The 23,973-nt window shown below is 40.9% G+C and overlaps 1 protein-coding gene across 1 annotated transcript in view; it reads right to left on the bottom strand.

Moving 5' to 3' along the window:
* The window catches only part of PSMB7 (proteasome (prosome, macropain) subunit, beta type, 7), a 61,308-nt gene that overhangs the window by 14,242 nt on the left and 23,093 nt on the right, over nt 1-23,973 (bottom strand). The window contains exon 6 of the mRNA XM_012639747.1: nt 16,924-16,982. Within this exon, the coding sequence (XP_012495201.1) occupies nt 16,924-16,982 (59 nt within the window). The remainder of the gene's footprint in view (nt 1-16,923; nt 16,983-23,973) is intronic.

Here is a 23,973-nt window from a genome sequence, read left to right as displayed (position 1 = left end):
GAACCAACTTTATTCTCATCCCTCCTAAGAACTGCCAATCCCTTCAAATACTAGCAGTTCTGTTTATTCAGATCTTCCAATACGTAAAATTTGCTAGGACCTAAAACCACTGAGCTCCCAGATGGTCCTGAGGATTAAACCTGAACAAAGTACCATGCACAGGAGACACTGCTAGCACAGTGCCTGGTACACAGGAAACCCACAATGAACGCTAACCTCATCTGATCCCACCCCTTCCCTCAAGTTCACAAACATGGCTGTCAAGGCAAAAGCCTCACTCGCCCGGGACCACTAATGAGATAGGCAACTGATGTACTAAAAACTTGGTACTTTGTGTTTTCAACCCCCCAGTTCAAAGCAAATCTATTATGAAAGTAGCCGTTATGCTGCAAATGAAATTCAACATGAAGCTATCTTTGTTCACACGCGCATCTTCTGTATAGAATTTACTGCCGTATCAGTGAGGAGTGTCCTAAGTAGCACTTTTCACTTACTCTACTTCACTAGAAATCACATTCTAAACGGAGGCAGGAAGAGCACACACACTTACAGCCTGCAGGCTCTGTGACAAGCACATTACTCCACTCACGCTTCAGAACGAGCCTTTACGCACCAGTCCCCTCACCCCCATTTTACAAATCCAGGAAACCAAGACTCAGAGGAGGGGAAGTAACTACCCCGAAGGCACACGGCCAACAAGGGGAAGGTCTGAGATTCAACACAGCTTTGTCTGACTCCAAAGTCCATGTTTTTTTTTCACCCAAGAAAACAAAACCTCCAAACAATTAGTCTCCAAAAATACTAATGATGCCTGTCTAGTCCTTAAGTAGATGCAACTGATAAATCCCTCACGGGTTCAACTTTTTAAAGTATTTCACCTCTAAAATTATTTCGCAGTCGCAAATACACTGCTTAAGTAACGCTACTCTAACATTCCATCATTCACCGGGCTTGTTACATCTGGTAAAATTAAGAACATCTTGATGAATTTCTCTACCACAGAATCTATATTCATCAAATCCCACAGCAAAGCCCAAATTCGCCGTATCACTGCTACATTCAAATGGTTGTTTCCCTAAAATACGTACATAAAACCTCTCAGCAGACAGAATCAAATTATTTTTGACCACTCTGTAATGTCAATAAAAAAAGATACCATTTACCTTCATTTTCCCACCAGGCCATTTGTTGACTATAAATCTTAACTAAAACTGACCCAAAAAAGCAAGGGTATTTTAATTTTCTTTAGAAGTTTCGGGGCCAGAGCCAGTCAGAGGATGAGAGAGCAAACTTTTGTTAAGCCTGACGAACAATTTACAAACATGGTCCTTTTAACAATCCCTTGAAGTACTGACTTCAGTCGATTTTACGAGTTTTATATTTTAAAAATTAGGGCTGCAGGGGTTACACGAGAGGCTTTCAAAGGCCTCTCTCAACTTGAACCTCTTCAAAGCCCATGCCCACACGCTCTATCTTTACTCCTCTGTCACCCCAATTCCATTCAACTGGCCAAAAGGCCAATGTATTATCAAGGAATCGACATGAATGAACCCTTAAATCTTTTTAATATTCTGTTATCACTGAGGTTCCGATTTCAGAAAAACTACATTCCAACACCATGACAGGCTGACAACAACTACAAGTGTGACCACATTTACGGGTACAGTGTTCACTGCAAATATTTTAAAAAACCTGTACTACTGGGTGGAATTTTAAAATATCTATTTAGTACAACTTCATATCATTTTTTGGTTTCTGCACAATTTCAGGGTTAGGGGAGAGTAGTATATATTACCTCACAGAAACCCAAAAGTAACTATCTGTTAAGGTTAAAACTTTAACTACCTTCCTGGGGTATGCTGCTGGGGTCTCATTACAGCAGGTAATCTCACATTCTGCCACGCGCAACACACTAAGTACCAGCATCTCCCAATTACATGGCAACGTAAATCTCAAAGGACATTTGAGAAGTCTACACAGCTCCTGCACCCACTGCCGAAACACAACCACCTCTAATAGAGTGTGGCAGCTTTCTAAGCTAAATATTCACACGCAGGGACAGGGATGCTAAGCTGCGGCCTTATCTCACACTCAAGAGTGGATGCTAATTAAAAGGCCACACTGACTCAGAAATGACCACCAGACAACTCTGGACACTGTGTGGAGTCACATTTTCCAACTGTCCAGACTTCTAGGATTAGAACCCTGAAAGTCAGAGCAGAAGCCCACATGCCTTTCAGTATATGCAGTGCTCCTCATCTGGAATGTTCTCCCCTCCTCCCCCTCAGTCTCCCTGTCCTATATTTGCTCAAACCACAAAACAAAAAAAATTCAAGTGAGGAGTCCCGTGCTCTTTGAGGCTGCCTGAAAGTCCCCCAGACAGAATCCTCAATTCCTCTTCGGCCTTAGCTCTACTGCCCCGCTGGATGTACCGTCCTCGTATTTTCCACACCACAGTAGCCATGAGTGGGCCTGTCCAGCCCACTAGGTTGTAAAGTCACTAAGAAAGGGACTATGGCTCATAAGCAGGCACAGAGCCTGATCAACACAAGTTGGGTGAAAGGAACACAGCCCACCCTTCACATCTCTGAAGGATCACCACCTACCGAGAGCTCACAGAGGCCTCGCTGGCGACTCCAACGGCAACGCAGACGCTCCCGCCCACTGCCCTTGTGCCTTTGCCAATTTTGATGTGCCTTAGGAGTTTTTGATAAAGAGCACCTTTTTCATTTTTGTTTTTAAAGCCTTCACAATAGCGGGAGGTATCCGGGGTGTATTCATTCCTACCATAATCATCTGGCTATTTTTAGAACTGTTTTACTTCGGCTAGCAAAACCTACACTTGATATAGGCTGTCATGCAAAAAACCCCAGAAAACAAAAAACCCCTGTCATAACAGTAATGGCTTTGAAATAGCTCATCCGAACCAACTTTATTCTCATCCCTCTTAAGAACTGCCAATCCCTTCAAATACTAGCAGTTCTGTTTATTCAGATCTTCCAATACATAAAATTTGCTGACTTTTCCCCCTTTGAGCAGAAACAGATAAATAAAAACTGTGAAGCTTTTTTTGGGGGGGGAAGGAGACTAGAAACAAAAATTCTCTGCCTGTGTAAAATATAGGGGCATTTTTAAATTACCACGTGTTTTAGATTAGAAGGTAAAAACAGAACAGCAGCAATTTAAAACTTTCTAGCCCATGAAAGCTGACAATTAACTCGGCAAAATACAGCTCAAGCCTTCAAGTCCCCCTATTCTTGCAGGCAGCAGTCCCATTTAACACTTAAATGCCCTGTGTTAGTAAGTTTGCCATTTTTTATGTTAATTTACATGTCTGATGTAAGCCTACACAGGTACTACATTTAAATATTTAGCTTCAAATGTTATTTTAAACTTAATTTTTCCACAGAACTATTTCATTTAAAAAAAAAAAAAAAGAGAGAAAGAAACAAACTTGCCTAAGATTCTTAATCACACTTCAGTGTGTACTGGCAAATCTGTAGTGTCTGGCTGCCTTGCACACCCACGCGCCCTCCCCCTTCCTGATATCGCATACCACACCAGTATAATAAACCATGTTAATATTTCATGCCACTGTGAAATATGCTGGAGTATCAATTCAACATCTGCTGTCTTTAGGGTCCGGGAGTCCCGCAGAGACACTTTCAATTTGTAATTGAGTTCTATGCTGAATTAATCAGCAGTTTATCTTTTTTACTAAAATAATGTCTTCACCACTAACCCAGATTTACATTAACGATTTATGCCAAATTACCCGCCAAGGCAAAACTTATAAGATTCTAAGCTACAATCCAGTAACACTCAGTCTTATATTTCATTTCTTGTATTTCTTTAACCTATGTACAAGAAAAGTAGAAATCTATTGTTCAAGAGCTTACAAAACTCTAACCACAGATGACCTCTTACATTTGTAACACAGAGCCCCACTTGTGACAGTGAAATTCATGGGGGTTTTCTCTTCCTCCCCTGAAAGCCACTGTTCAATAAGTGGTTATGATTCCAAATTTGTACCGGATTTCTAAAATGAAATGAAATCAGTGAATAATAAAGAAGCTTTTTTTTTTTTTTTTTTTTTTTTGAGACAGAGTCTCACTGTGCTGCCCAGGCTACAGTGCCGTGGCGTCATCCTCGCTCACAGCAACCTCAAATTCCTAGGCTCAAGCGATCCTCCTGCCTCAGCCTCCCGAGTAGCTGGGACTATAGGCATGTACCACCACGCCCGGCTAATTTTTTCTATATATTTTTAGTTGTCCAATTAATTTCTTTCTATTTTTAGTAGAGACGGGGTCTCGCTCTTGCTCAGGCTGGTCTCGAACTCCTGAGCTCAAACAATCCGCCCGCCTCGGCCTCCCAGAGAGCTAGGATTACAGGCGTGAGCCACCGCGCCCGGCCAAGGAGCTTCTTTTATTTCTTTTCCCAAGGAGCTATGGCATTCCAAATCTTGGCTTGGCTTGAGTAACAGAAAAAGATAACCTAGATAAAGGAGCATCTTTAGTACCTTACATTATGTACCTGAGACCCAAGTTAGCAAGGGCAATTCAATTTGATAAAGACGGGGTAAAGAAGTCCGTGTTCTCTTTGAAATCACGATGCAGAGTATCTCATTAGCAATAATATCTTCCTTTTAAGTCCACCTGTACAATTGAAAGTCTCCAAACACTGATTCAACACTACCCTGATTCTAGCTCTTGCCTCTCTCTCTGATTAAATAGTCTCTGGTTACAAGGAAGTTACATTTGCCTGCTGGATTTTTGCCACAGGTGCAGCAAGCAACATACTTTGTGAAATATTTCTCCTACACGGTATATCTTCCCCTACCTTTCACAACTATAGGAAATACATAAAGCTAAAACATTTCAGATGGAACACCTGCTCCAAAGAAACGTATCATAAATAATTACCTGTCCGCCACACAGTAAAATAATCCCTTCTTTTCAATTTACTTTGCCAATAGCTGTATAAAGATTCTTCACCACCATACAGAACGGCCTCTTTTAATACCACCCCTGGATGACAGCACCAAGTGTAACACCTTGCATTCAGTTGGTACCCGGTAAATATCTGATTAATTCCATACTGGTTATATAAGAATATAAAGTTCAGTGTTTACACAGGCACAGTAGAAGACATGAAAAATTTTTAGCAAAGAAATATTTTGGGGAGAAACATCAACAAATCAATAATCAGGTCAACACACCATTTGTCAGTATCCTTTCACTATTCCCCAAAGAATTGGAAACAGAGACCTTCAAACCTTACACAGGGTCACTTGCCTAAAATTTGTCAATTCTTGAATTCCAGAGGTCTGGCCCCAAGAGAAATCCATTCCTAGCTCATGGAGATTTCGGTCAACTATACACTCCTTCTCTGCCTCCTCCCATCTAACCCCCTTTTATTTCCTGAGACTAAATGGGAAGAATAAGACATACTTTCTAAAATTTTCTTCACCCCTTCCCAGAGATATCTCACTTTTGACTTCAACTTTTATCGAAGGCAGAATACAACGGCAAGGGTGGAAATAATAACCAGCCTCACATTAACTTAGGCTCTAGAGATACAGATAAGAGGAAAACACAGACTTGGACAGAGGAATGGACATTTAAGTGTTCATTTCTAAGTCAAGGAAGACTAATGAATCTCAGAGAATCAAACAGAAAGAAGCAATTACTTCTGAAATTCAAACTCTGTATGGTAGGAAGCAAAAGCCTGCTCTTTAATTATCAGGTGAAAGACCACAGTAAACTTCCATTTGCCCTGTAAGGTCCTACAAAATGCAAAAAGCAAGACTCAAGGGAGTAACCTCAACTCAAGAAGTCCCTCTCTGCCTCTCCAAAGTCGGCTACCAGTGGGTTCCAATTCAGGAGAACAAACTCACTTCTTAAAAGGGGGACAAAGTGAAAATATCTGATGCCGATGAGAAGCTTTCACCTTCAATGGTGTTTCTCATTATCATCTATTCTAAAAGTTGAACGAGTAATTCTCCAAAATCACCCACTGAACCATAAGTGCCAACTTCAGTATCTGTTCATTTCTAAAATTAACTGGTCAGGCCAGGCACAGTGGCTCACACCTGTAATCCTAGCCCTCTGGGAGGCTGAGGTGGGAGGACTGCTTGAGGTCAGGAGTTCGAAACCAGCCTGAGCAAGAGCGAGACCCCGTCTCTACTAAAAATAGAAAGAAATTAATTGGACAACTAAAAATATATAGAAAACATTAGCCTGCCATGGTGGCACATGCCTGTAGTCCCAGCTACTCGGGAGGCTGAGGCAGGAGGATCGCTTGAGCCCAGGAGTTTGAGGTTGCTGTGAGCTAGGATGACGCCGCGGCACTCTAGCCCGGGCAACACAGTGAGACTCTGTCTCAAAAAAAAAAAAAAAAATTAGCCAGGTGTGGTGATGCCTGTAATCCCAGCTACTCAGGAGGCTGAGGCTGAGGCAAGAGGATCACTTGAGCCCAGGAGTTGGAGGTTGCAGTGACCTACGGTGACGCCACTGCACTCCTACCCAGGGCAACAAAGTAAGAATCTATCTCAAAAAGAAAAGAAAAAAAATTAACTAGTTAATGCCATTGGCTATCACTACTAAGAATAATTCCATAGAGAGCCCCAGGGATTCTATCTTAGGGTTCTGACATTTCTAAAACCTAATGTTTTACATTAAATAAAGCCAGAGAAAAAAAATATTGGGGAAAATCAATACATCTTCTGATCCAACAATAAAGACACAATTTACTATGCCTAATGCTTCAGGTTAAGCCAATATGCAGGAATTATAACCAAAAGCAAATGACAGACACAGCCGCAGGGAGAACCTCTGAAAAGGGATCTTTCACTATTTAAACAATTAGTGCACAAGTCCAGTGCACAAAGAAGTCCAGTGCACAAATGTTTCATTGCTCCATCTAAACATTTCCATAGTTGTACTAGTTCTTAATCAATAAGGAATCCATCAAAACCACAATGAAATACTAATTCACGCACACCCACCAGGATGACTATAACCAAAACGACAGATGACAAGTGTTGGTGAGGATGTATGGAAATTAGAAACTGCACACATTGCTAGTGGTGCAGACACTTTGGGAAAGTCTGGCAGTCCCACAAAAGGCTAAACATAGAATTTCTACATGACCCAGCAGTCTTGCTCCTAGGACTTCTCTTCCCAGGAGAAATCACAACATACGCCCACTCAGAAACTGTATGTGAATATTCATAGCAGCATTATGAATACAGACAAAAAGTGAAAACAATCCAAATGACAACCAATGAATAAAGTGTGGTATGTCCACACAATGGATTATTATTCAACCATAAAAAAGAAATAGAGTACTGATGTTTGCTGCAAAATGAATGAAATATTACGCTAAGTGAAAGAAGCCAAACACAAAAGACCATATATTGTATGATTGTTATTTATGTGAAATGTCCAGAATAGGCAAGTTTACAGAGATGGAAAGTAGATTAGTTATTGCCTAGTCCTGGAAAGATTGGAGGAAAATGGGGTGTGATTAATAATAGGTATAGAGTTTTGGGGGATTTTTTGAAGGTTATAAAAATGTCCTAAAATTGATTGTGGTGATAGTTGTACGACTCTGAATATACCAGAAACCATTGAATTATACACTTACAATAGGTGAACTGTACGGATGTGAATTATATATCAATAAAACTGTTATTGAATAATAAGACATCCAACATTTTTAGAATAGTGGACCTAAAAAACAGTCAAAATATCTTAATGACATGTCACAGTCAATCAATAATCTCACACTCTAATAGTAATTTTTTCAAAGCTAGGGATCACAATAAACAAATATCAGCATAAGCCTTAAAAGTATTTAGTAAGAAAGAATGTTGGCTCTGACTACACATTTTCCCCCCAGACATACAAGATACCTAAACAGATGTAACAACCAAACATAACCTTAAAATCTAAAATCTGGAAAAGTTCAGCTCATTAAGCTGACACCTATTAAACTGCTACAAGAAAAACTGTCTTAAACACCGTCAATACAGATAGTTAAATCATTGTTTATAATAGTTATTGAAGGTCGGATTTTTTTTTTTGCTTAATTTTGCATTTACTTAAAACTCTGTGTTTGATGCCAACAGTGTTCAAGTTGCACAGGAAGGTGCTTCAGCTGAACACTGATAGTCTTCCTTGATCTCCATTGTCTGCTGTGTGGGTTCCGCCAGCAAACCTCCCAGCGAGTGGTCACCTTCCTATGGAGTCATTAAACCTCTGAATGTCAGCTGGTGGGATTAGCCAGCAGCTTCCACACCTGAGCCCCCGTGGCAGGGACAGAGGCATTTGGATCAAGATCACTAATGAATACAGAATTCATATGCCGCTTGTCAGGGCTCCTGAGCTCAGAGTCGCACAGATGCAACCTAAATAAGACGGAGGACAGTACAATTGTTGACGAAGATTAAAAAGTTTTGGCAGTTGGGAAAAAAAGAGCACCTCATTATTCAAATGTGATAGTCTTGCTTATTTTTTTTTATTTTTGTTCAAGTTATTCATGATTTGACTCAAATGGACAAATGCCATTCACCAATATTTAAAGACTCTTGGTCTCATTACTAAATATGCGGAGTGCTGTGCCATCTGCACGTCAGCTGTACAGAGAAAACAGCTCTCTTGCAAATAATATTTGAAAACTTTGAGGGAATAAAACAATCGCAGGATATCTGGGATGGAGGACAGTTAAAAGATGAAAAATAAATCTAGAATTCAAAGAGAAGACAAAAGGTTCTTCCATAGCCAAGTGATTTATTTATATTTACCAATATCTCTAATATCTATCTCTAACTTCCTTGCACTTTTCTGTTCCTGGGTTTCTTCCAATCTCTGAGCTCACCAGAGAGCTTTACACACTTCTGACACTTGCATGGCTTTCTGCCGTCTTCACAAGACCTCCTTCTCAAAAAAGGAACAGCCCAAGCAGCCCACACCTCTTCTCACCTGGAATAAGATGTCTTCCCTGCTATGCTGTCAAAGAATTACAGGCTTAATAAAGGGGCAGAATAGCATAGTGGCTGACTGTACCAGAGGGCTCTAAAATCACACTGACCAGTCAAACTCCGACTCCATCACTGACTAGCTGTGTGACCTCAGGCAAGTCATTTGATCTCCCTATACCCCAATTTTCTTCTCTACAAAATGGAGATAAAACACCAAATTCACAAGATTGTTGAAAAGTAAACGAGAAAATGCAAAAAAAGCTGTTAGAGCCTGGCATAACATAAGCAGGCAGCAAGCACCAGCTATTATGATTACTATGTTTCCAGTACCTTCCCCCCACAGTAAAAAAGGCAAATACTTTCATGGCCTGTGTTGTGTGTTAAACAGCCTTCATCTACTGTCGTCATGACCACTACCTAGGTTTGTCTCCAACATCAAGCTTTCAGATGGGAAAGAAGGACCCTATCTATATTATGCTATAAACCACCAAGCCTTATGCCAGCCAAATAATCACATTAGTCATTGCAATGTGATGTTTGTGTCCCACTACTGAATGACTAAAAAACAAAAGTAGCTGCCATATTTTAGAGCCAATTTTGTATGGAGCCACCACGAAAGGTATTCTACAGCAGCCTGCAGGTAGGTCTCTGGATCCCACCTTGTTGGGGAGGAGCCCCATCTTGCCCTGAGCCATGCTATAAGGGCAGTGGAGACAGACTCGCAGCCCAATCGTCTGGCTCCCAAGCCCCTCCTTCCATCTGACCACACTGAACTCATGCTCTATGTTTTCCTTTGGGACCACTCCATGTGCCAAACTGAACAGATTTTTTTTTTTTTAATCAAAATAATGCAGATCTCTCACACTATCGTCCATCTGCAAAGAACAAATGAATCTGCAACTCGGCATCTTTCTAATATCGGACTTTAAAAAACACAGTTACTTCTAAGATTTGCTCTCAGAACACCATATTGGTATCAACTCTTTCCTTATTTAAAGTGGATCTATAGCTGCCTGCAATGACAGATTAATTCTGTTTCCCGCGCAGTTAGGTGTTTGGCATCACGCTCGTGAGGTAACCCCAAGCCTTTAGGGCGAGAGCTGCTCAGATCTTTAGCAATCTATAAGGGCTTCTCTAGAGGCCAACACTTGCCAAGTGATGAAATATGACTCCATAAATCAGAGGGCTGAAGTGGCACTTGTATACGTCACCATCTATCTTCGTAGCTTCTCTCTGAAGGGTATAGGGTAAGAGCTCATCCCTTGGTATTGCAACCAGAGAAAGGACCGTCACAGTTGGCATTGACTAAGCATATGCTACTTAAAACTGAAGACACACTAAGACTAGGGAAAAAAGATCCTGCTGGTGTTAGCACGCCTCAGGCAGTGGTAGAAGCTTCAGCAACTCATCTTCAAAAGGCAGAGAGCCAGAGCTCTAGAAACCTGCAAAAATTGGCTAAGCCTGCAGTCTTCGTTTCTTTAAGTTGAGCATCTTCAAAGTCTAGAATTCTAACTGTAGGGCACAGCAGCTGCCACTGCAGATCTGATCCTCTCAGCTTTTGGCAGCTCTCAACTTGAGATTCTAGCAAAAGAATTTTTCAAGTTGCTATTATTGCCTGTCATGGATTTATAAATATTGTGCACTATCTGCTGTGGCATGGCTCTCATGGGACGCCAGAGCATGCCAAATGCATAACAGAATGAAAAACAGTTTCTATTCTTCAAATAAATGCTAATTTTTTTAAACTGTGCTCACACGATGTGTTTGGTGACCAACTTCAATAGTACAGAATATGTATCGGGGGGGGGGGAAAAAGCTGATTGTCTTTTCCAGCAGCATTCAGCTGCTACTTTCATTACGCTTGTTTAATTAGATTCCAGATGCTAATTTGCAAGTCGATACCAGAGGGTGCAGGACAGTTTCCCTTTCAATCATCTCCCTGTGATGTGAGGGTCCTGCCGCACACCACCACCCTTCAGCGGCCCTCACACGACATTCTGACAATTAGTGCAAAGAGGGGACAGTATTGATCTTGACAGACTAAATATTAATCTTCTCCCCATTTTAATGAATTGTAATCTTCAAGTGTTTAAATTTCTCACTGGGCCAAAAGAAAACATTCCTTCTTAGAAAGAAATGGAATGGAAGGAAAACTAACCTAAGTTACCTAATTCATTTCTTTAATTCCCCCACCCTAAAATAAAATCTGTGTTTTATTTTAGCAATTTTCGAGATACATACCTGCCAAACTAATACCATACTGCCAAGTATTATGGTCTGATCCCTTGTACTTAACTGGAAAATAGGCTGAATCGCCACAGTGTGGTTATCACTGGTGTCCCTGTCCGGCTAGCCTGTACGGAACAACCAGGATCAGAAGCAGAATTCTTACACCGGCCTTAACAATAGAGAACTGGGGAATGCTCCATGCAATTCATCATCACCAAAAACATCTCTCATATAACTTGACCCCTTGTCATTAGGTCAACTTACACGTTTCAAAATCCACTATTCTGCTAATTGTTTGGTACAATGTCTGAATAAAGACCGTTGCTGATAAAAATAAAGCATGAGATTTGTGACCAGTAATACAATTTTTTATGCCTTCATTTCTACCACAGCTGAGTACTATGAACACTAAAGGTAATCAAAATGTTTCAAAGGAGGGCTAATCTGAGAACTACTAAGTTGCTTTTGATACCTTTTTATCCACGCATTCAACAAATACTGGTTCAATACCTACTATGTTTCAGTTACCATGCTAAGTGTAAGAAAACAGAAATGACTAGACACAATCCCTGCCCTAGAAGAACTTCCAGGCTAACAGCAAGGGAAAAAACAAGAAAATGAAAATTACAAGCCCACTCAAGGCAGTGTCTGGGCCAAAACTGGGTGAGATTTTTTTTTTTGAAGATTTTTAAAGTGGCTTCAACTCACATGGTTAGGTGGCAGTTTCTCTGAAACTGAACCAAAGGCTTTTACTTGAGGCAAGTCATTGGCACAGATGATTGAAACAGCAGAGGCCTTTCTTGGGCATTTATGAATTCCAGCTGGCTTTCACTGTTCTGCTTTTTTTGGCCTGTAATTCCCCAATGAGTATTTGCCCTTTGCCCCACTTCATTTTGCCTGTGTTCTTAACGGGGTGTTTGCCTGGTTGACTCTGCCCCAATACTGTACATTATTTGAGAAGTATACTAGTTATCTTCCTGTTACCTTGAAAAGATGTTTAGCACTTTCCAGATGGGAAGAAGAGAAGAAAGCCCCCTCTATATCCCACGTGGTTTATGATGACTCAAGATTTTGCTTTAGTTCAGGGCCATCCTGTCTCAACTCAACAAACACATAATGACCATCAGGAGCTGAAGAACAGAGATGGTTTCACGGTCCTGCCCTCAAGGAGCTCCCTCTCTCACTGGCAAGGCAATGCCTCTGAAAACAGCCATAAAACAATGGGACAGGTGTGTACAAATAAATGAAGCACCTGAGGGCTGGCAGACACCAGCAGTTAGAATGAGGGCAAGCAGCCACACACCAAGTTTGAAGAAGAGCGAGCAGATAAGAGTGGCCGAAGTGGACCTATGTTCCCCAAAGTAATATTCATCCCACTTGAACATTACACACGACGGTGATACATGAACATTTTATTTCTATTTAATGGTATGCACCCATTTTCATGTGTCTTGAAGAAAAATACAACCAGGGCATCAAACCCAGGATTTCAGATATACACTGTATTTAAAAAGTAAGTTCAAATTAAGAAGGTGAACCACAGTTGGCTGTGGGAAGGCGGGGAAGGGAAGTGACTGGAGAGGAGAATCTGGAGGCAAAGTGAAGGTTCCATATCTCGACTGAGTGACGTTACTCGGTAATTACAAATGCCAAAACCCATCGAGCTGGACACCTAACATCTGTGCATTACATGGAAATTATACCTCAATTTATCAACAAATGAATATAAAGAAAATCTCCCAAAAAAGCATAGAACAAAGTGGCACCTGAATATGGCAGAAACCTTAAATTTAGTGTACAAATGACAAGTTCAAGAAACGATGCTAGATTTAGCCCTGTCCAGTAAATTTTCCAGCAGCAACATCTTTTTTTTTTTGAGACAGAGTCTCACTCTTTTGCCCGGACTAGAGTGAGTGCCATGGCGTCAGCCTAGCTCACAGCAACCCCAAACTCCTGGGCTCAAGCGATCCTCCTGCCTCAGCCTCCTGAGTAGCTGAGACTACAGGCATGTGCCACCATGCCCGGCTAATTTTTTCTATATATTTTTAGTTGTCCAATTAATTTCTTTCTATTTGGGTCTCGCTCTTGCTCAGGCTGGTTTCGAACTCCTGAGCTCAAACAATCCGCCCGCCTCAGCCTCCCAGAGCTAGGATTACAGGGGTGAGCCACCGCGCCCGGCCCCCAGCAGCAACATCTTAAAAAGTAGAAATAGGTGAAATTGTATTAATATTTTTATTTAACCAATATACTTAAAACAGTACCATTTCAATATGTAATCAATATAAAAATTGAGATATTTAAGAAAATTTTTGTGCTATGTGTTTGAAACCTGATGTGTGTTTCTACTCACAGCCCCTCTCAATTGAGGTGCCATATTTCAAGCACCTGAGAGCCACATGCAGTTAGTGGCTACCATGCTAGACAGTGCAGCTAGAGACAACAAGAACACATTAAAGGTTTTTAAGCACAGTGGGGCTCTTATTCCATAAATACTACAGTCCAGGCCCAGCACTATCCAAGGCACGGGTTTGTAAATCAAAAAAAAAAAGGCCAGGCGCAGTGGCTCATACCTGTAATCCCAGCACTTTGGGAGACCGAGGCGGGAGAATCACTTGAGGTCAGGAGTTGGAGACCAGCCTGAGCAACACAGTGAGACCCCATCTCTACAAAAAATACAAAAATCAGCCGGGCATGGTGGCATATGCCTGTAGTCCCAGCCACTAGGGAGGCTGAGGCAGGAGGATCCCTTGAGCCCAGGAGTTTGAGGTTACAACGAGCTATGACGACGCCACTGTACTCCACCCTGGGCGACAAAGCGAGACCATGTCTCAAAAAAAAAAAAAAAAAACCCAAGAGCTTGGGCTGTCTGTAATTTATTATTTGTTTTAACAATAAAACTGAGAGTTTGTTTCATGAGTCTGGCCTAAAAATTATTGTTTAGCAAACAACTCCTAATTATGACTGCCTAAAACTGCCCCCTCACAGCAACTCACTGAGGATGTGAGAGGCAGTGGCACTGCTCTCCGGATTTCTGTTTGAGACATATCCAGAAGCCCTTCCCATACTGAAAAGGCCAGCTTAGTCACCCAACCCTGCAGTCTCTAATTAGGCAAGAAAGTAAGTTATGGAGGGCTTCTTGAGACAGAAGGACAGAAAGTCTCCCTGGAACAAAGGAAAATTAAAAGTTCGAAAATTTTAAACCAAGGTCTTTGCTTCCAAGAGTTCTATGCAAATGTAGAGCCAGAAATGACACCTTGCCTGAATTATCTTTCACAATAAAGTTGCCAAAATACTGTCCTCTCAACTTTGCTGGGCAGCCTCAGCCTGCCACGGACATAACATCATTTCATATTCACCAAAAGAAAGCAGTGCGGCCAGCACAGCTCATGGCTTGGTCTTTACAATAATTTTTTTTTTATTAATAGTATCTATTAACATCCCTTTAGATTTTTAAAGTATTATCTACTGACAGTTGTTATGCTATTATTTTACTGTTTACTTTTAAACTCACATAACCACTAGAGAAAAAGGTATGAACTTCACCTTAATGTTTTTCACCAATTGTTAGTGTGCATCAGGTTTCAATAATTTAAGTAAATAAAAACCAGTTACCTAAAATCGTACAATAATCAAAAATGGGAATTTGTTCAGCCTGTTCCAAGGTCTCACAGCTAATGTAGAACATTAAGTGCTAAGAGTTATAGATACAATTGATCTAAGAAACACATTCTTCAGACTGATAACATTAGAAGTTTTACTGAAGAGATGCTGACATTTCTCTTTACTTCCCAAAGTCACATTAATATTAAATTTGTGGTCTTTGAACCATTTATTTAAACCCAAACTCTAAATAAAATTACTTTAGTGGAGAGTTAAGTCGCTTTTAATATACCTCATACTTTCAACTTTTTCTATAATTTTCATTTTTCTTTAACATATGGAGGTCCCAATCAATTGGAAATAGGCAAAGCCATCAAGAAAATTTGAAAAGATTAATGTGGTTCATAGAAGGATTTGGCATTCACTGAGGCAATTTTCTAAGCAAAAATCAGAATCCTTCTCCCATATCTTTGCTGATTCTAACAGAATCTATGGAGCCTTGGAAACTCCTCTCCTATAGTTAGAGGACTGGGGAACTTTTTTCTTTTCTTTTTCTTTCTAAGTGACCTAGTATATCTTATTTTTTTCTCTTTGTATTTCAGAACCCGGAAGCAGAAAATAATAATAATGGGAATAAATTTTCACATTGAGAAATGAGAACAGAATCCTAATTTCATTTATAGTTTATATTTGGACCTGTTTACTATTCTTAATTGGGGCAAGACACTATGGTTTTTAGTATAAAACACCTACCCTAAATGTTATATGTTTTAATTCCTGCAGATGTTCAAGAAGGGAAGAAATCTAGCTCAGTGACCAAGTCATTATACTTATTTGTGCTATCCTCATGTACCAAAGGCATAGCGGTTTTCAGCAGAAAAACCTTTGTGCTGGCTGATCAGTAGCCACAACTCCACATTCTCTGGCTTTCAAGGCACTTGGCTCAAACCTAAAGGGCAGAGAGAGCTTCAGAGCTCCAATGATGCTTGGTGCTCCAATGGTAATGAGATAATGGAAGAACAAGTATTTTTAATATGTGATCTTCTCCAAAGATGATTAGGCATAAAGCATTGTCAAAAAGTAATTCCCAAACATGTTCTTTTGTACCTAAACAAAACAATACTGCAAAGTCAGAAACAGCAGAAACCTATATATTAAGAAATAGGGTAAACCACTCAAACTGCCTACTAATTGTTGAAAAGAAGTTGACACTTCCCATCGAAAAATTAACAATCACCTTCTTCTGGATAGAGACTTAAAAAAAAAAAAAAAAAAATTAACTACCACCAAAAAGACAAGAGCAATGACGAAAGCTGCCTTTAGGACGTAAGTGCCTGCATGCTGGTTTAGCCGAGAGGATGAAGCACACAGGAGGAAGAACATGAAAACTTCCAAGCATATCAACAATACTTCAAAAGTGACAATGGAAGATCTGTGGATTTGTTCTTGGAGATTTTGGGGGATGGAAGGGTTGTTTAATGGGCGAGCACATCTATCATTAAAGCAGACTTAAGTGGAATGTCACTCAGAAGAGACTTTCCCCAACAAAGAAAATACGGTAAAAAAAAAATGTCTTATACATATACTTGAGACACTAGACACATAACACCGAGATGATGCCACCACACACGATCTTGTCCCCACCTTCTGCTGGATGCAGAACAAACCTATAGGGATTTTTAGAACCGCCTCCACTTTCAGGTCGGTCTCTGTGGAATGCAAAGACACACACAGTTTTTCTATTCTCAGTGAGAGAACAGAAAAACCTGTCATTCTGAGATATCGTGACACAGAAAGCTTAGTGCACAAGAAAACATTCCACGTTGCTGCAGCATTTACAGCTAAGAAGATTTGTAGATAGCCCAAAGCCTAGAGCGAAAAGCTGAATATTGCTGGCTCCTCAAGCCCCAGGGAGGGCATGGCAGGGCCACTGCAAAAGGAAGCTTTCCCATGTAACCGGTCTCCTCAGCAAACATACTATCTGTGCCAAAGAACATTCCAACTAACAACAGTGCCTTACAAGCTTTGGAGGAATCGGCAATCAATTTGTAAATGTTCAACATAAAACTGGAAAAATATGTGAAAGAATAAAACTGCAGGGACTTACATACCTCCATATCTGGCCTAAACTTATCTTCAAACACAGCCATTGCTGCCAAGGAGCCAGAACCTGTAAGAAAAAGATGCACTTTAAGTGTATTTTACCAACTCCCAGCTTCTCCATCTCGAGTTTACCTCAGGGCAACAAAAACAGCGAAACACGCCTGGTGTCACATTCAAGTACAGTGTAAATATTAATCCTATAGGGCCACGTAAACCAGGTAAAAACAGTGCTCTTCAAAAGCCTGGAGTCACACTTACCACTATCTCGGGTATATCTGCAACTGGCCCTACTTCTACCACTGACAGGTATAATTGTAAATTATTCACCATAAAATGCTGAAGCACGAAAATGAGGTTATGGAGAATCTATCTGTACTTTCTCGAAAAGTGAATGCCACATAATTTCACATGGTCTATCCTGTGAGTCCTGTGCACCATATTGTGCCTTGGCAGGCTGCTGGGTATAGCGCTAAATACCAACCCCGTTAGAAAGAATAGACTTTTAATGAGCTGGCCCTGGTAGAGTCACCTTGACATGCAGGGAAGAAACTCACACCAGCAATGGTAATAGGACTGCGAGCCGCAGCCACCAGGTTATTCCAGCTACAACTGTAAAACACTTTATTATGTGGCATTTATTTGGAGCTATTATTTTTAGTTTGTACTTTGAAGAGTAACAGCTGAGTAGACAAAATGACAGACAAAGAAACAAAAATTTATTATCGCAACAGCAAATGGCTGAGAGGTTATGCTGCATAGATATTAACACATAGCAAATTTATCCCTACAAAAGCCAGATGTAAAGGCATTACAAATAAGCATGGGCTCCCTTTGAGTGGATGCAAAACGCAGCTCAGCACTATTTGAAAATTTAAACTTGCTTTGTTCAAAAACCAGAGAATCTTTAGAAAATCATCATCTTGTCTTTACAGGGTCCTGGCAATATTTCAGGATACTCTAGTTTTAGAGAGAGGATAGAGTTGCTCACAATTTTTTACTCCAATTAGAAGATTTTTTTGGCATTTATTACTTTTTAACTTGTTTTGCATAACACTATCTATTTAGCTGGGTCACAGAGAAAACCATATTTTCTATTTAAAATGATTTGTGTACATCGCTTGACCACCTCAATGGTTTAGCAAAGGAAAAAGGCAGCGATTAAACAGTTTCAAATGAGGTGTCCTGCTGATTTTATCAAGTCTGCTGAATGTATAATGAAAAAGGAGACGCTGACAGCAACACTGCATTGAGAAAATACAGACTACCTTATCTGAACCATTTAAGGAGGTCCAATTATAGATCAAATTTAAAGGGTAGAAACAGCAGATTTACAGACACAAATCAATGAACATGGTAATCCCGATGAATATGACAGATACTCCTGTTACTGAATATCGCTGTGGATGAGGATCATTACCCTCCCAGCACCGGATACATCACATCTTAAAGCAGTAGGAAGCGTCAAGTGGAGACCAGCATTACAAGCAATGACTATTCATTTAGGCTTTGGGAGCAAAAGGCAACCCGATTTCCCCCCCTCACAATTTTTTTCTCCTTAAAAAAAACAAAAAAACACTAAAACAGTGATCTAAAGACACATTAAAAGCCCTTTGGAAAGCAGATAGAAACTAAACAGATATAAAACTAGTGTACTCAGAAAACCAGCACATATGCAAAAGCAAATTAACCAAAACAAACCTCTGAATTTCAAAGTAAACATGTCCTTGAAGATGTGGAAACAGGGTCAAATTCCACCACCATTCCATGAGTCACACGTTTACTCTGAGACTCAGGGGTCAAGGGGAAGTCACCGTAACCTGAGCTGCTGTTTTAAGGCACAGGTGAGAACCAGTCTTGGACTTACTAGGAAAAGCAAGCTAGTTGTGTGTGCAAAACAAAGGACAGCTGCCATGAAGAAACAAGACAACTGCAACTGAGAAAAATCTCAGGAAAAAATACTTCCAGCTATAAAATACTACTGCAAAGCACCCAACAGCAGGCTTGCCTTTTCCAACCAAGGTACAAGAATATCTTTGTGAGGAGCCCAAGGGTAATCATACCAGAGGCCCAAAATAAACATTAAAAGAGGACAGGGAGAGGGCAGGTATTTACCTAAGAGCTAATAAACTCCGGAAAACTGTAATTTTTTTTTTTTTAGACAGGGTCTCATTCTGTTGCTCAGGCTGGAGTGCAGCGATGTGATAATATCTCACCGCAACCTCCAACTCCTGGGCACAAACGATCCTCCTGCCTCAGCCTCCTGAGTGGCTGGGACTACAGGCAGGTGCCACCACACTCAGCTAATTTTTATATTTTCTGTAGAGATAGTGAACATGGAAAGGACACAAGGGCTCTTATTACACTGTATTTCTGGCTCCCCCCCCCCCTTTTTTTTTTTTTTACACCTTGACCCCCAACACACACACACACACAGCATTGAGAAATTTTCTGAAAAGCAGGAGCTTCCTAAACTGCCTGAGCCTGTTTCCCATGAAATCAAAGATATTCTGGCCCCAGAATAAACTTGAAAAGAATAAGAAATTCAACATTAAAAATAATTTCGAAATCACTTGCAAATTAGCTCCTGCTCCCAGCTTTTCAGGAAAGGAAGACTTTGGTGCCCCCTTTTCAGAAATACACAGATGTGCTAGGAGACGGGAGTACAACTGCCTTTGTCGACAGGTTCTAGGTAATTCTGAATGTGTGTCTGCTATGTAGAAAACTGAGGTGAGAATTTCAAATACGACTGCAATTGCCTCAAGTGACAAGAGAACAAGATGCAAATAATCCTCACATAATTTTGAGGCAATGCAATAGGGGACACAGAGAACAAGGAGTTGGCCATTTAAAAAAGAAAAAAAGAAAAGATGGTAAAACTCAATGAGACCAATATTCTTTAATAATTTTACTCAAAGTTTCTAGATATTGGTCCAACGCCCAAAACTACAGACAATAAATCATCAGACAAATGCCATACTAGTACACCCACCAGTGACCTACAAAATGTTCAAATATCATATCCCATTTTCCCCATAAACCATTAACAACACCCTGAGACAGTCCATTATTTCAGCGTCAACCTAACTAACCTGGCACTCTCTCCATACACAAAACTAAGGTGGAAATCTTTTGAAGGATCGTTTACCCTGATTTTCTATTCCAAAAACAGGGACACCTTAGGCATTAGAACTGTCTGGTTTCCCATGAAGGAACAAATGTACAGAAAAGCCAAGGGACAGTGTGCCCAGGATCTCTGCTTTACACAGCAAGCATGCCAGGCAAAGGACACGCTTCCCACAAACGCGGGCTGCGCTCTGTGAGCAGGGTAAGGCCTGCCGTCGGAGAACTCGCACTCCAGTGAGGAGAAGGCAGCCGGGGGGAATAAGGGGCAATAACAAGGGCATTTTGTTGAGTATCCACCATGTGCCATGCAGCCTATTTTATGTCCTTTAGCCATCCTCATAGCAACTCATTATAGTGATAAAGCTTCTTGTCTAGGATTATAGCACTGACAAGCACAGGGACAGAATTCCTGTCTTGGCTGTGACCCTTGCTGCTCTCTCATAGAGAAAGTTCTATATGCCACGATACAGTTCAGAGAGGACACGCAAGACCTTCCATGACCAGGTCTCTGCCTCCCTCAGCTCCCTCCCTTCCCCAATACACACACTTGACGCTCCTCCAACTCCATCCTGACAGTAATTTCCCAAACACCCATGCCATTCCAAGCCTATCTCATGCTGCACATGGCAGTCCCTCTGCCCCTTTGACAGTCCACAGAACTCCCAGTCACCCTTCAAACCCCAGCTGAGAGATCACTTCCTCCCAGAAGCCTTCTTTGATCACCCTACACCGCTACAAGCTTTATCGCGCTCATCTCTGCAGCTTGTCCATCCCACCCTTTCATATCTGAATGCCCCAGGCCCAGCAGTCTCTGGCACACAGTGAGCACTAAGAAGGTATCTGTTTAATTAAGCTGTGCTAAATTGAGAGTACAACTGTCCAAATGAAGGAGCCAGGGAAACTCTGAGCTGGCCTGAAGGGGTGATGACAGCAGTAACAAACTTGAATGTAAAGCGAGTTCCATTTTTCAAAAAGGAAAAAAGGCTTTAAAACCATAAAATCATGTCCTATTATATGTCCTAGTCTGGTCCAAACCACTGTGATATCACAGGAGTGAGCTGCTCTTCTTGGATTTCTGCATTCTGTACCGAAGCTCCCGTCTCATCGGTAGTTTCCATGTAGCTGCTCCTTAGCAACCTCCACCAAGTCTGCCTTTTCAGCCCACCCACAGCTACTGAGTCGCCAGTGTTACTTCCAGAACAAAGCTCTTAAAAACAGAAAAATAAGGTGCAATTCAGTAACCTGCATTTAGAGAGACAACTATGTGCGTGGACACTACGATAGCTAGCTCATCACTCTCTAACTTAACCTCCTGCATCCACTGCCCCCCACTCCCCAAAACTCACTCAGCCCCCACGCTGCTCAACACACCTGACTCCCCACCCACCCAGGAGCGGGCCATGAAGAGACTAGGGTGGAAGGAGGATGCACAGCTCAGCCCCCTCTTACCAAAGAGCCCGGAGTTGTGCTCCGCACTCCCTGAACCACTGCAGCCACTCAGGCAGGGACCACCGCGCCTCAGCCATGCCAGCTAAGTGCTCATTAAAAGAACTCCCCCTACAACCAATGCCCCATGGGGTCCCGGAAAGAACACGCAGCCTGTTTCCCAGCTCTGAGTGTCGAGCTGGACTCACTCACAGACCCTCGAGAGGACGCTGTGGGTCGCCCAGGTCTGCTGACCTCCTCCCAGAGGAAGGGGTCCCAAGCACCAATGCCACAAGGACCGCACCTCCAGCCAAGCTTTGACAATGAAATATCTGTTCTTACAATAGCAGCCACTGACTTACATAAAATTACTAGCTCCTGTAAGTAACATAAAATATAAGCCCTGAAACTCAGAAAAATATGTGCAACATGCAGAATAACTAAAAAGAGCTCATAGATAACTAATATCAATATTCCAACAGAGAAAAGAACACAGTTTACAAAAAAGAGAAAAGGCAAAGGCCTATACACACTTAGAAACACTGTTCAAGTTCACTAGTAATCAAAGAAATACAAATTGAAATAAAATGACCATCTTTTGCCTTTTAAATTAGCAAAGATTAATAATGGCCAGTGCTGACAAAGGTGTGATTAAATGAGCACTCTAACACACTTGGTGAAGCAAAAATGATAGAACTTTTCTAATGGACAATTTTGAGACATCAATTGGAAATCATAAAGCTACACAAACCCACCAAACCAGCAATTCTACTGCTAGAGAGTTATTCTAAAGAAACAAATGGACAAGTACCCAAATCATGTTTATAAAAAAATTGTTTAAATTAGGGGGAAAAAAAGACCTGGAGGTAAATGTAAAGGTCCAACCATCAGGAGACAGGGAAAATAAACAATACTACATGCACCAGTCATTAAACGCAACAGAAGTATATTTTTTTTTTTGGCAGTAGAAAGAGATCCATGACATAATATTTAGTGAGGGGGGAAAAACATGTTCCAAAGCAATATTAACAGACAAGCTTATGCAATACATTATACATTATCTGGAAGAAATAAATCAAAATATTATGCCCATTTCTGGGTGGTGCTATTTTCTTTTAGTTTACTTGTGCTTTTAAATTTTTCTTCAAAGGGCATGCATTATTTATAACTTTTTAAGGTATAAATTTGGAGAAAATCCAACATTATGAAAGGGATGAAAAAACAAGCAAAAGACTAAACCCTTGCTGTCACAGTCTTCCTATATAACAGCAGCAGCAGGAGGCTTATTCCTTAGATTTGTGTACAGGGGCCTGAAGTCAATCCATGCATGAGTCAACAGTCCCAAATAACGGCAGCAATCAGTCATCACAAACAAATACACCATGTCTCTCCTACCACCAGCCTAAGGAGGGCTTCCTTAGGACTGCCTTAGAGGTGAAATCATCTTAATAATAAAACCCTTTGAGCAAATCATTGTGGAGCCAGACTCCACTTATCCGGAAGTGTGCTCTGACAAACAAAGTTCTGAACAGGCTACAGCAAACACAGCTGCAACCATCACACATGGTATTTAAGAAATTTCAAAGCACAGTCATGTCAGTTTTGTCTGCTCTTCAGACATGGCAGGTAGTAGCAGTCTGATTTTACGGAGACCGAAGCCCAGAGATAAGACGCTTGCCCAGATCACACAGCCAGTGTTTAGCAAATCTGGGATTTTGACGCCAGATCTTTCTGAATTTAAAGCATGTGATGTTCTTTCCATTCCACCACATTGCCTCTTAAATAGCAAAGCCAAATGTTTGAAATCAAGATTAGCAAGTAAGGCTGGAAGAAGTAGCTATCTTTTCTTAGCTCCCTACCCCAAAAAAGCACACTTTCAAACTTACTTTCTCTTCAGGTTTCAGCAGAACAATTATCACACATCTGGATATAGTTAATTCGTGTTATCTTGCTTGAAAATTCAAATGAGACTGGAATTTAGTTAAATGTTTTAAACGATTAAACATATGCCATTGCTATTCACTGTTCAGCAATGCCACTAAGTACCTGTTCTAAGAGGATTTTAAAATAGCATCATTTAAAAAAAAAAAAAAAACAGTGAAATTCGTTTCTATTTTCTAAAACATCTGAAGGTGTTTTTGATCCTAGCTTATTAGTATTAGTTCACTTTGAACCTAACTTTTCCTAAGAAAACAATCCAACTCAGGATAAAATCTGAAATGTATCAAGAACATTTTACAACCTAGACATTGCTTTTACTAATTCTATACATTTAAAAACACTTGTATTGTCGGGCGCAGTGGCTCACGCCTGTAATCCCAGAATTTTGGGAGGCTGAGGCAGGAGGATCGCTTGAGGCCAGGAGTTCAAGACCAGACTGGGTAACAAAGAGACCCCATCTCTACAAAAAACTTTTTAAAAAATTAGCCAGGTGTGGTGGTATATGCCTGTAGTCCCAGCTACTAGGGAGGCTGGGACAGGAGGATCATTTGAGCCCAAGAGTTCAAGTT

This window comes from Propithecus coquereli, unplaced genomic scaffold, assembly GCF_000956105.1.
Source record: "Propithecus coquereli isolate 6110/MARCELLA unplaced genomic scaffold, Pcoq_1.0 Scaffold142, whole genome shotgun sequence".
NCBI classification, from domain to species: domain Eukaryota; kingdom Metazoa; phylum Chordata; class Mammalia; order Primates; family Indriidae; genus Propithecus; species Propithecus coquereli.
Note: the sequence above shows the minus strand (reverse complement) of the source record. Positions and strands in the feature narration are given on the sequence as shown.